General features: G+C 43.8%; 1 protein-coding gene across 7 annotated transcripts in view; it reads left to right on the top strand.

The window, feature by feature from the left end:
* HOXB9 (homeobox B9) overlaps positions 1-15,690 on the top strand; it is a 49,452-nt gene that overhangs the window by 24,274 nt on the left and 9,488 nt on the right. Inside the window, exons 1-3 of one of the 7 annotated variants that reach the window (XM_028702552.2) lie at positions 7,307-8,309; positions 9,965-10,063; positions 11,973-15,413. The exons of 2 other annotated variants lie outside the window; for them this stretch is intronic. In XM_028702552.2, coding sequence (XP_028558385.1) covers positions 7,796-8,309; positions 9,965-10,063; positions 11,973-12,208 — 849 coding nt within the window. In that variant the 5' untranslated portion in view covers positions 7,307-7,795 and the 3' untranslated portion in view covers positions 12,209-15,413. Of the gene's footprint in view, positions 1-4,810; positions 8,310-9,964; positions 10,064-11,972; positions 15,414-15,690 lie in introns of those variants that run through there. 4 more of the 7 variants (XM_028702551.2, XM_028702554.2, XM_028702553.2 and 1 more) reach the window with 4 other exon arrangements.

Below are 15,690 nucleotides of genomic sequence, written 5' to 3'. Positions count from 1 at the left end.
ATACTAGAAAGTTTACTCTGATGCCTTCCTAAGCACTGTTGCCCAAATCATCCAGATACGTACACCCAACTTTTTTTTTTAAATGTTATTGGCAGATGGCAATCGGAAGTAAAGTATCACTTTACTTTGAACTTTGGTTTATGTAGGATCGCGGCCCTCTGACAATTCCCATTGCTGTTAAAGGGATGAGTTGTTCCGCACACAGCCGAGTTGAACCAGGGCAGCTGGTTGTTGTGGTTGTTGAATACCAGCCGTCGATGACAACCAATAAGAGCGATATTGCATTAGACCATTGGCATCCTTATCCTAAGCTCATTTATTTGGGGGGAAAGTCTCTCATCGCTGATTTCAGTAAAAGGGATGCTAACTTTATGGACAGATGCAATGGGGTATGCGCAGGAGTGTGAACTGGGAAGTTCCATTGGAATCAATAACATTTATTTGCGAGTAGATAGCTTTAAAGTTTGTGTGTGCGCGCGTTTGTGCGTAAGATAACTATTGCTTAATGGAACTGATTAACCTGTCTTAGACACAAAATTAGAGTGATACTGCAGAGAACATCCACAATAGATATGACTTCCTTTGTTCCTTAAATTAAGTTCGTTAGTCACTCAAAAGTTTATTCCATACATATTCCACACTATCACTCTCCCCAAGCTCCCGTGGATTTTCTTGACAGTTAAATGCCACCCGTTTCCACTGAATTTACTCTTAAGCAAATGAGATGAATCCCACACAACCTTCAGACCCATTGTCTTGCATCTAAGCTAGCCAATGTAGCAACCCTACTACAGTACCAGCAATAATATACGGAAGTTGTTCGGTGCTGGGACTATTTCGATTTGTATCTCAGGGTGGTATTCAACGAAGTGTTTGCCCACACAAGACCCACTGAAACGAATGAGCATGACTAAGTTAGGTCCATTTATTTCAGTGCGTCTACTCTGAGTAAAACCTAGTTGAATACCACCCCCAGTTTCGGATCTAGGTTTTAGCTCTCCTCTAATTTCGACTATACTCTCTAGGAATCTTAACCCTAAAGGGTGAACATCTTGGTTCCCAGACAGCTAGTATTATTGAATGTATGATCCCTCCCTCAATTCCCTGGTTTTCCTTTATTGGGGTTCCTTTTTGTAACTCACACAGGTTTCTAACTTTACAAGGGATCTCTAACTAGTTTACTAACTGCTAAGATTATAAAATGCCGCTTGGAATTGTGTTTTTAAAGTTAGGTCCAGTTTCTGGTCCGGGAGTATTAGCTACATGTGTAAATTGTTTTGCTTCCCTCCAGAGAAGGAATTTTCTCACTCCCCACTCCCCTCCCTCCATTCCTCCACTTACTTAAAAGTGGGGGGGGGGAGAGAAAAACTCTTTTAAAAAACTCCAAACGGTAGCATTCATAACCCTGGGTTAACACAGGAAATGGAGAAAGGTAGATTTCTTCTTGTTGCTTTTCTTTTTTCTTTTTTGCCCCATAAAGGTTACAAAAACATATTTGATTTAAAACAAAATAAAGTTTTCAAATGCAGGACTCTCCCCGCCCATCTCTCCCCCCCACCCCACCCTCAGAACTAAAGTGTCTTTCATAACCTGTAACAGGCTGTCCAAGTTTGTTTTCTGTGCCCTGGTCTTGGGGCTTTTTGATGGGTTTTTTTATAGAAATAAAAGTGTGTGCGATGTTCTTGAGTTGTAAATTAACAACAGCAAATGTTAGGAGTTGGAGGAATCCTGAGTGAGAGGCGTATTTGAGGCTACCACGAGGTAGACTCCTAAAATCTACCACCATTCGCCCTTTAAAACAGTTCGATCCACAACGTGGAATTCTCTGGCTTGACCCACGCCTCTCTAACTTAAGCACCTCTGCTTCCGAGTAAAGAAAGAGAAATGAATGAAACTTTCTACTAAATAAATGCTCTTACGAGGTCAGTGTTAAACCGACCCCTGTATACACGTTTTCTCGAAAGTAAGATTTCAGTGAGTCTTCAAGGACACCCACGCCTTGAACGAAGCTATCGCCTCTGTTCAAAACCTTTTCCACTGGAAATCCACTAGGGCTCACGATTCAGCCCATCTAAAGTAACCCTTGGCTAACCAATCAGACTACTCAATAGGATTTGGGTGTTGGCTTTAGGATTACAGCCTAAACTCACTTACTTGAAAGCCACATCCATTGTAATCAGAGGGATTTAACTTGATATCAAATGCTGTTGGCCAAAGTGTTCGTTTCAATTAAAGTCATTTGGGCTTAATCCTGTATCCGATTTCAAAAGAGCTGTCCTTCTAAGGCTTAGAAGTCATCTTGCTCAGCGTCTGTGGTACTGAAAATAGCTTTAAAGTTGATGAAACAATTTGTGGGACCCGCTCTAGAAGCCTGAAGGTGGACCTCTCGAACCAAAAGTTGTCCAAAGTCTATTCTGTTCGAGACTGTTGACCTATTGGCAAAGTGCCTGTGCAGGGGGACCAGCTTTGCCCCACAGATTAGGTCCTTAAACTGGAGATAGAGAGATAGAGGAGACAGGTGAGGGGGCCCTGCTTATCTGGGTAGGGTGTCTTACCGCCCTAGCTCTCCCTCTGGTGCTGCCTGTGGAAGCCTGCAATCTTTTTAAAAAAGAAAAGGCTACTTGCTATTTGTCATTCCTCTCACTTTCTCCCGAAAGCTATAGGGATCCAAGCCTACCCCCTGAAACACTTTTTCCGGTGAAATAGGACTCACACAAAATTGGGACCCCAGAGATTTTATCATTCAGCCAGAAGATAAAATTGTGAGAGGGAAACACTTCGTTTTAAAGGAGTTACGTCTGCTGCACATTAAATAAATTTACTGGATTTTTCTCTCTCGCCAAAAGGAATTGTTTTCAGCATGCAAAACATCAAACCGAAGGTTAGCGTGTGAACGTGCGATTTGGCAATAAATTTCAATAAGAAATGTTCTTTGGACTCCCCCCCCCCCACACCAGTCGAAAACAATGAAGATGTTTTTGAGCAGTCCACTGCAGTCTACTTTAATAATAAAAATAATAATGGAAGAAGCCCGTTTAGCTGGTTGGCTATAGACGTTCCATTTATTTTGCAGATATATCACAGGTCTTTAAAGCCATTTAAGCAATTAATGGAACAGAATCTCATTTTATCTTTGAAATCTACTACCTGAGCTAACGGTATTTGTCTAACGTACTCCATCCAGTCCACAAACCAGAACATATCCGTACTAGGACTCCAAACCCAAGCATTTAGAGCTATAAAGTCCCATTGATATAACTCCAGGTACTCCAGTTTAAATGGGTTGTTGACTGGGAAGTTTGGAGGTCTATCTGGTGACCGCTACCTCAATAACTGTAATCTTGTTGAAGTCCCTGTTGTGTTCTTATTAAATTGCCCTTTAGAAATACTGAGGGTTGGGGGAAACTCTTTCCCTTTTGCTTAACTGTTTTCCGAGCATGCATGCATCTCCGTTTGGTATTTAATTTTCAACAAAATAATAATATGTAATTATTAGTATATACTTTCTTTAAGGAAATAATATCCCCAAACCAGGCAAAATAATTGCCTCCCTCCGATATAGAATCATCCAAATGGACCTGGTATTTAGCCTCCCACAAGAGAACGCGAGGAGTTGACCTGCATGGCAGTGCATATTTTTTAAAAAGGAGAAGAAATGAAAATTAATGCATCCCTGGATAAAACTCCAGTGGATGAGAAGGCAAATGACTTTTGCAGGTCTTCTTGTGTGGTTTACTTCGCTGGGGAATCCCTCAAAGCCCTGGGTTCTACTTCAGGGTAACTCTCCTGAAGTCATTTTGGTATGAATTTATATACTCAACAAAATTATATACTCGGCTGCTGACATGCCTCATAATTATTTATAGGAGGTGCCTGAGGATTTTCCAATAATATATTTATTACAGGTAAAACATGGACAATTTATCTTGCAAAACACTGAACAGGTGTTTCCTTTCAATTAATGTTCAGTAAATTTCATCGCTATTTAATTTTTTAACCCCTTCCCCAAGAACAGCTAAAAAATGTCTGTTTATCCATTGCTTGTCTAAACCGCCCCGTCAGTCAACAAGCTGGCCTTTCCCTTTCCACAATGCCTTTAAATCATCTCTCTTACGTTTTTCTTTCGCTCTAAAATCTAGAGAGCGGCCCCAAAACAGAATGATTAAAAAACAACAACAACCCAGTAATTTCTGGAATACCATAAAACAGAACGCATGCTTGATTTCCAGTTTTAATTACAATGGGGGCCTTTTTCATCCCGAAAGGGGGTGGGCGTCTCTAAGTCTTGAATACATATATATGAAATTAGGAAAATTAAACAAGAGGTTGATTTAAGGAATTATTTTTGTGTTGTGATTCTTCCCCCACCCCCACCCCAATATTGCTCTAGAGATTCAAAGTAATGACACCAAGCAGTGATGCAGTGATACAGGAAAAGCCTATAGTTCTAGGTAAAAGCAAGTTGAATTCGGATCTCATTGAAGGCCATAATAATTCTGCAACTGACCACACAACTTTCCCCAAATGCCACCACGATTCATTTTACATACTATGGCTGCCAAATCGTGGGAGCATGATCCAGACAACGTTAAGCACATTTGAAGGTTCCACCAGTTTCAATGGGAGTGTGAGGCACTAGTTTAACTCTCCGACTGAAACCAATAGGCCAAAAAACGTTTTAAGTTTGACTTGGGGTGCTTAAGGCTGCTGGCTCTCTTGGAGGTAAATCCCATGGAACTTGCTACTACTTACTGCTGAATAAACATGCATAGCATCCGGCTATAACATTTCTTTCTTTCTTTCGTCCCAGATGAAAGAGACTCTCGAGGTAGATGGGATGGAGGCAGTGATCTAGATATTGGTTTCAGGTGTTTTTTGAAACCTTCAAGCGCAAAAGAACTTTAGTCTGTCTAATCCTCTATCTATGCCCCTGAATGCTTCTGCTGTCCACCAAGTCAACTGACTTTTCTGTTTCCTTTTTGCCTCTATCACAACACTAAACATACTTTACTCTGAAGTAGGTTTCATTGGTCCCAAAGGAACTTACTTCCAAATAAGTATTCTTTATATTGCATTCTCTTTCTCTTTCTCTCTCTGGCTTCTTTTAATTATTTTTAAAAACCTGTACCAGTCTATCTGTCTGTCTGTCTTTCCTTCAATCTCTTCCTATTCATTTTTGTCTCTCGATAAGATCCTTCATCCATCTCAGATCTGAGATCTGCTACCTACCAACACAGCACCTTGGTGTGCAACACACAGACACACATCATCTCCATCCTTTTGAGAAAATTACTTGAGGAAAATGACAGCCTTCTTTTAGACATGACGTTGTTGCTGATCTTGGGCTAATTTTCTTCATGGCCCAGAATTATGCTCTATAAGGATGAGTGGTTTCCTCAAGGAGAGCAACCGCTTAATCGAAGCCCTTCTGTCCTCGCAGAAAGTACCTTTCGCCTGCACCAGTACTGAACAATTATTCCGTGCTGCATTTTGGACCAAGGGTGTTGGACAACCCTTGGTGTGAGAACTCGGGGTCTTTTTCACCCTCTCTGTCTCTCTCTAGTGCCGGAAAGGTTGTGGGGCTGTGTCCAGTTAAAACCTCTGTCGAACACTTCCTGCTCTGCTAGAAGGAAAACTGAACCCACCGCGTTGCAAAAGACGAATTTACGATAGGGCATTGTGTGAGATCCTTGACAGAGACAGACAGCTCGATCTGCAAGACTGTTAAGCCGAAGCTCGTTGGGATATTTTAGTCGTTTTAGGCCTATTGGGCACGCCCTACGGCTCTAAATCTACTTACTTGGAAGTAAATCCCACTGAGATAAGTGGACATAAACTCTCACATGAATATACTTAGGGTCTGGGTTGTCAGCCTACACGCCACAGCGGTTGGCTTGGACATAACTGCTCCGGAGCAAATACGCTGTGAGATGTTGTAGTGGGATCATTGATTGAAACATACAAGGCTTCTGCTTAACTGGATTGGATCTGGAGCATCAAAAAGGTTGAGAAGGAAGAGGGGATGGAGGGAGACGTGCGCTGATAAGACACCCCTTGGGCTCCCCCCCCTAAACACCCTCCTTTTCCACAGGCAGTAAATTCAAGGCTATAAAAATCAGAGAAAGCTAATGTAAGTTTTATTCAACTATTTAACCGTCTCAAGTCTAACGCCTTCTGTAAGGAAACAAAGAGGATCAGTACCGGATTGGACATTTTACAAGGGTAGTAAAATTAAAGTGCGTGTATATGGCGGGGAGGGAAGGGAGAGAGAGAGGAGTGTGTTGATTTCAGCGATGCAACTCAGCCTCTCTCTCCCCCCCTCCGTTGCTTTCAAAACAAACCGGGCTATTGCAGTAGAGACCCTACAGATCATCGATCTGTTTATCTGAATCTTGAAATGCACTCATATAGACGAACAAAACATTTAAACCTATAGCTTCTCTTTCTTTATGTGTGTCTATATACATGCATACCACATATATGGAGAGAGAGAGAGAGAGAGAGAGAGAGAGAGAGAGAGAGAGAGAGAGAGAGATATCTGCCTATACACATATGCATATGTGGCGAGACTTGTTTCCTTTTTAATTATAAGCTTATCATATGCTTTGTGCTTCACTTACAGGAGACAGATTTCACTCAGGCATGCATATTGCATATGCAGATGCACACCCGTGTGTACACACACACACACACACACGCACACACACACAGACACCGAGGCATACATAATACACACACGGCAGTGTTTAATATACAATGCACACAGGCATTACTCTATACACACCCTTGACAGTTACGTTTAACCAGGGAAAGGAAGGCAACAAGATCAGGAAGTCATCCGATACAAAAAAAAAAAGAAAGAGTCTACTAATATTTTACTTCCAATCCACAATCCACCCATAACGATCATCGCCATCTCCCGTACATACATTTCAATGCCCTCCATTGTAACCCTTGCGAAAGGTATCACCTCCCTCTTTTAGAAAACTTTAGAGGAAAGCCAGCGCAATTTATATTGCCTTGCCCCCCACCCTCCCTCAGCTGAACAACACGGGCACCTCGAAGGAGAGTGAGCGGAGTCTAGAATTACACAGTTTATAGATGGGGGGGGGGTGGAGAGACGCGCGGGGGGGGGGCGGTGCACGGAAAGAGAGAATTTCCCCCAGAAGAGTGTTAGTGAAGGCAAAGAGAGGGCAAAACGCAGCATTTTTCTTTCATGTTTCAGAAGGGGATTTTAAAGAGAGAGAGAGAGAGAGAGGAGGGGGGAATCTATTAACCCCCACCCCCCACCCCACGCCACCTCCTCCCCTCCCCACCCGCGTTTGCACTGTACGTTTCGCGCTTTCTGAACTCCCGACGTTTTGCAACATTGCATCAACATAACACAATCCATCCTTGATATGGAATGCAGAGGGCGGTTTGACAGCCCAGCGCAACCCCCTCCGCTAGGATTGATTTACGCCTGCCCTGACGCTTTATCAGCCTGACGAAAAAAGTTTGACCAATCATTTTGCTGGAAGCTCCCAACCCGGCAGTCCCGACTGTACTTTTTCTTGGCTAGGAAGTTGATGCTGGAGGAGAAAAGGGGGTTAAAGGCAGAGTGTCGCCTGTGGTTTCTTTCTTTTTTCTTTTCCCCCCTTCTTTTTTAAATTTTTTTAAATGCTTCCCCTCTATATACCCTAATACTTATAGAGCCTGCTTAACTACAGATCTACTCCTCTCTCTCTCTTTTTTTATTATTGCTTGCTTGCTTTTTCCCCTTCACTGAACCGTGGGGCTCGTATGATGTCCAAGAATGTCCATTTCTGGAACTCTTAGCAATTATTATGTCGACTCCATTATAAGTCATGACAGCGAAGACTCTCCCGCCGCCAAATTCTCTTCCGGGCAGTATTCAAACTCCAGACAAACTAGCCACAGTGAACACCTCGAGTTCCCCTCTTGTAGTTTCCAGCCCAAATCCTCCGTTTTCAGCGCTTCCTGGACGCCACTGACGCCACACACGGCTGCTACCCTTCCTTCGGTCTACCATCCTTACATCCAGCATCAAAACGTCCCTACCTCCGAGAGCAGGTATCTACGGAGCTGGCTGGACCCCGTGCCCCGAGCAGAGAGCATAGCAGCCGGGCAGGGACCAGTTAAAACAGAGCCGCTGCTGGGACACCCCGGGGAGATCCGTAAACAGGGGACACAGGAGTACCATTTAGAAACTTCTGCTGGAAGGGAAGGGATCGCTTCCAATCAAAGGCCCAGCTTCGAGGACAATAAAGTTTGCGAAGGAAGCGAGGACAAAAGCAGGCCAGATCAAAGTAAGTTATAAAAAGTGAGGAAGTGAACAGCATAAAAACCTAAGAGGGGGTGTCATAAAACGGCACAATGGGCGAGGGAAGCTTTAAAAAAATATATAACCGGGTCTTAAAAGAGAAATCTCTCCCTTCCCCCAGCCCTACTGCGCCAACCCCCCCCCCCAAAAAAAATAATCCCACTAGCGCTGTTCTAGCATTGGAGGGGTGTGGGGGTGGCAAAGATTTATCTGCTGCTTATTGCGATATGTATTTATTTTTAAGTCAATGGAATATCATGCAAAAGGGGGAAATGAGATTCGATCTTCCTCTTCCAGTGATTTGAAGAAGGGCAAGTCACAATATTTGTCTTGATTATATAGGAAAATGAGCAGCGGGGGAAAGTGAACCGGGAAAGATCGGCGTGTGTGTGTGTCTGTCTGTCTCTGCGGTTTTTATCCATCTAAGTTATACTCAAAGCAGGGCCATTAAAATGAATGGACGCCCGTCATTCATGTCCATTATTTCCAATGGGTCTACTCTGAGTAGGACTATCGTGGATCTTTGGGTGGGGGAGGGGGGCGAGACCTGGGGAAAGATATTTGTTTTGTTTTTAAAGGGGGCCGAAAGAAGTTCACGTGGAGGAGTGAGGAGGGGGCTTTGTTACTCTGTGCCCTTGTTTACCTTGAAAGACCCCCGGTTCCCTCCGCCGCGCTTTCTTCTGTCACTCTCTCTCTCTCTTCCTGATTGTTGATTGTTGTTTGTTTATGAAATGCACCCGACATGCGTATGAATATTTCAGAGCCCAAAGCCGCCGCCCTCTCCCCCCCCCCCTCAGCAAAACAGTAAAATGGGGAACGAGCTTAATTGGGTCTTTTATTTCCTAAAGGGGAACAGACTGGCAAACTCTTAAACTTAATCGTGTGCTTCATTTTGCAACCTGGTGGTGGGTGGTGGCTATTATCTCCCTTTCCTGCTCCACCACCCCACCCCTACGCGGAAAAAAAAAATATATATATATATAACGAAAAGAGTTTGGCGAGGGATGGAGCTACAATAAAATATAATAGGAATCATCTTTGCCTCTTACGTATTCTTCAAGGTAAAGGAACAGGATGCTCTGAAGGCTGTCTCCACCGCCTTTCCCCCCGTGTGAGACGTTTCAAATAGCCGAAGAGCTCGATTCAGTATTTTGGTTGGTGGGGAAAGTATGACTTAGATGGTTTAAAATCTCAGCGCAAGTCATTCATCCGAGGCGATGGCTTCCTGGCATTCTTGCGGGGGGCCGGGGGGCGGAATGCAATCTATCGATTTGTCACTATCTTTTCTCAACTGATTTTTAATTTTTTTAAAATGCTTTATTATTATTATTATTTTAAAAATGTAAGTTCCCAGTCCGGAACTACAGGCGGAGTTGGGAGGGGTGAAACAGCGAGGATTTTGAAGGGGCATTTGGCTGTTGGGGCAGTTCTGTACGTCTTCGTCGCATTTCACTCAGCCTTGCACAGTGGGAGGGGGGCGAATAAGGGAGTTTTTTGTGTACTGTGTTTGTTGGGACGCTGGCAGGCTATCTGGATCAGCGGCTGAAGAGAACGGTAGAGAAGAAGTAGAAGGGTGCTTAAAAAAAAAAAAGCTTATGTGCCCCCCTTTACCCTCCTCCCCACCCCCATCTTTCTCCCCAGCCCCGGGACTGAAGATAGATAAAAATCTTACCCAAGAACCCTGCTCGATTCCAGAGGCCCAGGCTGCCCAAGGGCGTCCTGTGCAATCTAGCTTAGAAGGTATGTTTGGTCTGATATGGAGAGAATGCTATAAAAAGAAGAAGAAGATGGAGGGAAGGAAGAAGGAGGAAAAGTCCGTGGCAGAAGCAGAAGTTAATGTCTGACACTTGCCATGCCCTCCTTTCCCATGCGGAAAGCATTGCGCTTTTGAGAACCCACACTCTTCGAGAAGGTCTAATTTGTGTATATACAAATGTGTGCCATTTTGGGTTGTGTGTGGGGATGGTGGGAGAGTAGCGTGCCAAGCGAACATGTCTCTCTTCTTTTTTTGTTTGTTTGTTTCCTGTTTGGGGAATAGTGTGAAATGAAAGATAAACTTGTTTTCCTGTGGCAGACGTCATGTTTCCTTGAAATGCCAAGAAATCACGCACATACACACACACACACACCACTAAAAGGAGGGCCATTGGTGGAGATTTCATCCAAATGCCATTAAAAGATAGGTAGCTGTATTAATTATTAACAGCATGCCTCTTTAATATTTAATTCTGCCTATTAGAGCCAGTCACTTCTGTTGCGGAATCGGCTGCTCGGATTTGTAAGACGGGGGGAGCTAAACCTGGTTTAAAAAACAACTCCGAATGCAGTTCATTTTGTAACTTGCAAGGAAATGGCATCGGTGCACCTCCTGCACCGCTTAAAACGATCCCTAAGTAAGACAGAAGTTTGGCTTTGGACTATAAAACTCCCCGTTTGATTATCAACAAGAGTTTCATTACTGACCAGCCGGCGCAGCTCAAATGTATTCTAGGTTTCTTTTGTCAAATATTCCGTCACAACGAGGCTTCTTTAATCTTGAACAGACCTATTACAATATAAATATATTCTCTCTCTCTGGGTGTGCGTGTGTGTTCCTATCTCCTTACGCAGAAATGGATTCTATCCACACTCTTGTTTCTGCCATGACTCGTGCAGAGAGGGATCCTAACCCTCATGAAGTTGTTTCTTGAATTACTATTCGGGCTAAATAAATAAATAAACCCCCAAAACACTGGGAGCGATGCACAGTCCTCTGGGCAGGTCTTACTATGTGTCTTGCGCAGGATAGCTTCCTGGTGAATTGTGGCCTGTCTTCATTCTCACCCTGTGCTTCTCCAGAGTCTTTTGCGGTGCTTAGGAGGACCGTGATGTAAACACCTCTTTCCGGACAACACATACAGGCGACAACAAGCGATTGGTTTCCCCGCTGGCAGGGGTAGCTAGGGTGTCACAGGTCTTCTTTTTTAAAAAGTAAATTATAAGAAAGCAGAAGAGAAGGCGGGTGTGCTAAATTATGCATAGTTTTATATGAATCAATTTGTATATATGACACTTCGCTAGAAAGGCAATCGGCGCGCCATGATCCTCCAAAGATGCGCAGGAAATAAAGAGTACTGTAGAATACTATGACATCTTCCCATAGTGTTCATCTGACAATAGACCCTTCCTTCCTTCCTTCCATCCATAATCTCCCATCTATCTATATATAGAGAAACAGATGGACACTCTGTGTGTGTGTGTAAATATATTTCATCCTTCCTTCCTTTCCATTCAACCAATAGCTGCATCATTTGCTATAGTCTCTAACCACCTTCCAGTGTCAGAAAAGGGCTCCGTTAACTTTCCCTTTTTAGTATCAGTTTCTGCCCCCCAGACATATATCCAACCTTGCACATAAATGTTCAGATATTAGTAGGCACTCTTTCTACAACTGTTTGCTGGTTGCTTTTCAAAGGTGGCTTTCATTTATAACCTGTAATGTACTTGAGGGGTGCCCCTCTTTTACGTGGGTGCTCATCTTCTGCCAGTTCAAAAGTTGACCAAGAGGCCCTTCTTCTGAGGAAGCGGTGTGTGTGTTTGGGTTGTGTGTCTCTGTGGATTCCAGTGGCGCTTGTCTGACGGGGGCCTCCTCGCTGTCTTTCTCTTCCAGGTAACCCTGCAGCCAACTGGTTGCACGCTCGCTCTTCCCGGAAGAAACGATGCCCCTACACCAAGTACCAGACCTTGGAACTGGAGAAGGAGTTTCTGTTCAATATGTACCTCACCAGGGACCGTAGACACGAAGTGGCCAGGCTCCTCAACCTGAGCGAGAGACAAGTCAAAATCTGGTTTCAGAACCGAAGGATGAAGATGAAGAAAATGAACAAGGAGCAAGGGAAAGAATGATGCTTTCCTTCTCCCTTTCCACACCCCTCCCTCTTCTCACCCCCAATTTTGGCCCCGTCTCGAAACTTATATGCTGTATATTTATGGGCACTGACTTCCCAGCGGTGCTTCAGATAGCAACGAAACCACGCCAGACCCGAACAGACCACCGTGGTTTGCATGCAAAGGGTGCCCATAATAGGAATGCACCTGTTTTCATCCCGTTGAGTCTTTCTCACTGTTAAAGATTATTGACGAGGTAACGCCAATTTGGGGGCACATGTTTGTTTGTTTGTTTGTTTGTTTGTTTGTTTGTTTGTTTGTTTGTTTGTTTCCCCTTTGGGTGCATGTGTTCCTTCTACCGAGATAACTGAGAGGGTCCCATCTATGCACATGTCGTTCTTTCGGATAGTCCTTATAGAGCCCCTCAGCTGGTCCCTCTAATGATAATAAGCATCTACATCTGACGAGTGCTCTGTCCCAAACACAAGGCACCTTCCAATCTGGGCTCCCTCCGGGCAAACTGCTTAGCAATGAACGGAGGAGGCAACAGTGGAGAGTCCTGGGACCGGGGGAATTGTGCCTCTCATCTTATATTCCTTTTCCTATGGAGGGGAGATGGCCACATCGCTCTCCATGGAGCAAAAAGCGAATCCGATAAGGAATATGAAGTGAAGGGAACCAGTTAAACTCACCAACGTTTCGAGGACTTCACCTCCATTTCTTGAGGGTCAGAAGAAGTCCCATTGCGCAGGGAACCCGCACCCCACCCTTCCTTCACATATATTCAAATGGGGCAGGAGAGGGGTTTATTACTGAGACAGGGATGCCATTTCCACAAATGAAGCCCACCGCCTAATCAAGGGCGCAAGGGAACCATCCCGAGGCCAAACAGGGCGCAGGGCTTTTGCGAGGCCTCCCCTTCCTTGCGCAGGAGAACTTCCCCACAGCCACCACCGCGTTGTGCTTCTCCTTTCCCACGAAGTTTGGTTTTAACTTTTAAGGAGACGAGCCATGTTGAGTTTTGGGGACGGGGCGCACGCTGGCTTTGCAAAAGTGAAGAGAAGGCTGTTCCCACCTGTGCTCGATTCTTTATCATTTGCAGTGAAAATGAATTTCCGTGAAACCTTTCAAGGGCCAAGTGTGGGATGGGGGTCCCTGGGTCTTCCTTTCGCCCCACTCGCCCATCCACCCTCTCTTTCTCCTTCATCCAGACTTCTGCTGAGAAGTTTTGATACTTGAATGTTTCAAGGGATGTTTTCCCTTATACCCCATTGCTCCTGGAAGACATATATAAATCCATCTTTCATGTTCACTGCCCCACAGATAGACATCCTCACTGTTTACAAAAAGGGGACGAAGAAAGAAATCCCATTTCATACTCGGAAAAAGGGGGTGATCGTATCTGTAATCTCTGCTGGGGTCCTACCCCACTCCCTTTGAAATCGCCCCACATGGGGTTCTGTTTCCCCATGTGTTTAAAATAGTTTTATCCCCACCCGACTCCTGTCCATCTTTGGTAGGACTTGGGAGGGGGAAGTAGGTAGTGAGTAACTTTAGTACAAGGTGGTTTTACGGCGCGTACGGATTTTCGTTCTTTTGTTTGTTTTCATAGAGGGGGGATGTGTTCGTGGTTGTGCTTTTGTGAACGTTCCGCTTGTTTTCTGTGGCTTTTAGGAATATAAAAATGGGGTCTGTACCTGTTAGTTCCAGAGCTGGCGAAATATATACATATAGAAACACGCCCCCCCACCCGCTTCAAGCCTTCGTATAACCCCCCACCCCCTTCTGATTTACCACTTCTAGAAAGGACACCTTTATGTGGTGGAAAAGTTTTCCTAGAAAAACAAGGGGGATGGGAAATTAGGTGGGGAGAGAGAGAAAAAATTAATGTCTGTCTTTCGGAATGTTTCGAGACAAAACAGTCCCAGCAGAGAAATCTAATTTCATAGAATATTATATAGGACTTTTATACCATTTTTGCCTGCTGATAAGCAGTTGTGCTTTAGAGATTTGATAGGCATATTTTGATCTTTCGACATGGCCTGGCCTGGTTTGCAGGCTTTTCCTGAGGCGGGAAGGAAAGAATCCTTTTAGGGTTTTTAGTTCAGCGTCAAAGAAAACAAAATCTGCATTTTTAAAATAAGAGGGTTTTTTTTTTTTGAGGGGGGGGGTTCCTATCACTTTCTCTTAGAATCTTCCCGTCCTGTCTAAGTTATTGGAGGGTGGGGAGCTTGCAGGAGTGATATTCGACGAGGCAAACTATAAGCGAATTCCTTTTTATAAAGGTTAAACTTTAGAGGGTCCCAGTGGCTTAAATTAGTCAAACTTCACCTTGTCTTATAAAACCAGTTCCCTAATGGAATTTCCAAGGAAGCGTCCTAATTCCGCCCCCCTCCTACTAAGTATAAAATCGGAGGTGTTTTGTTTTGTTTTAGATTGTATTTCCATCATTGGAGTGTATTTTGAGCCAGCTGGGGTTGGGTAGAATTCTGCGGTTTTGTCTGTTTCGGTTTTTTAACTCGCTGGTGCACTAAGTGAATCTGAAACCCGACAGGACGCGGAGAGCATCTTTCAAAATAGCCGGAACCCCCTTTCAGCGCTAACATTCACATTTTGTAAAGAAAGCCTTCTCTATAAATGTATTAGCATATTCACTCATTTTAGCCATAGGCTCATTCCTAGACCTTATTAGTGAAGACAAGAGAAGTTTTTTAAAACCGCATTTTTGCTAAAGCATGGATTAATAAACAGAATTAAATTTTAAAAATAAATAAATAAAACTAGCTGATTTCGTTAGAGGAAACTCTGTTCTTAAGAGTGAGAGGAAATGTTTGGAAAAACCTTCTGTTGTTTCTTCTGTTCCACCGGTTCAAAATGTATTTTCCACAGCTGTTTAATGCCTCAAAATAAAAACCGATTTTAGGGAAGGGAGACCGCCCCCTACCTATATCTCATTGTGTTATACTGCTTCTTCTAGAACTTCAGAATATTTGCAACTGTGTTCGTTCGTTTGTTTCCTTTACTGGCTATTAAGGGTGCGTTATAAAGATAGTTTTGTATTGTTTTGTTTTCGTTTGGTCAGTGGCTCCCCCTTTTTTTTACGTCACTAAGAAAAGCTGATAATGATTCAATTTCGGCGCGTTTTTGTTTTCTTCCCGTGTGAAATCGGTTGCATCTATAAACCCATTCAGCAAAACAGAAATAAAGCGGTTCTCCGTCTTTCCATTTGTGGCGAAAAGAGTCGTTATTATTACTTTTTTAAAGCCAAGAAAAAGAATGGACGGACGGATGAATGAATGGATGGATGGCTGGGTGAATGAGGGAAAGGGGGGGGAAGTATGTGAGTGAGTTAATATTATGTTTACACATTACAATTTGAGAGGCTTCTACATGCAATCCAATGAGGGTGAGGCGAAGGTTCTTTTTCAGGACTGGGAAGAAGTAGACCCAGGATCCCCCAACTTACATTGGAGTTGAAAAGAAATAGAAAAGAAAAAAAG

The sequence above is a fragment of the Podarcis muralis genome, chromosome 13, assembly GCF_964188315.1.
Source record: "Podarcis muralis chromosome 13, rPodMur119.hap1.1, whole genome shotgun sequence".
In the NCBI taxonomy this organism is placed as follows: Eukaryota; Metazoa; Chordata; class Lepidosauria; order Squamata; family Lacertidae; genus Podarcis; species Podarcis muralis.
This window is presented reverse-complemented; position numbering and strand designations above follow the sequence as displayed.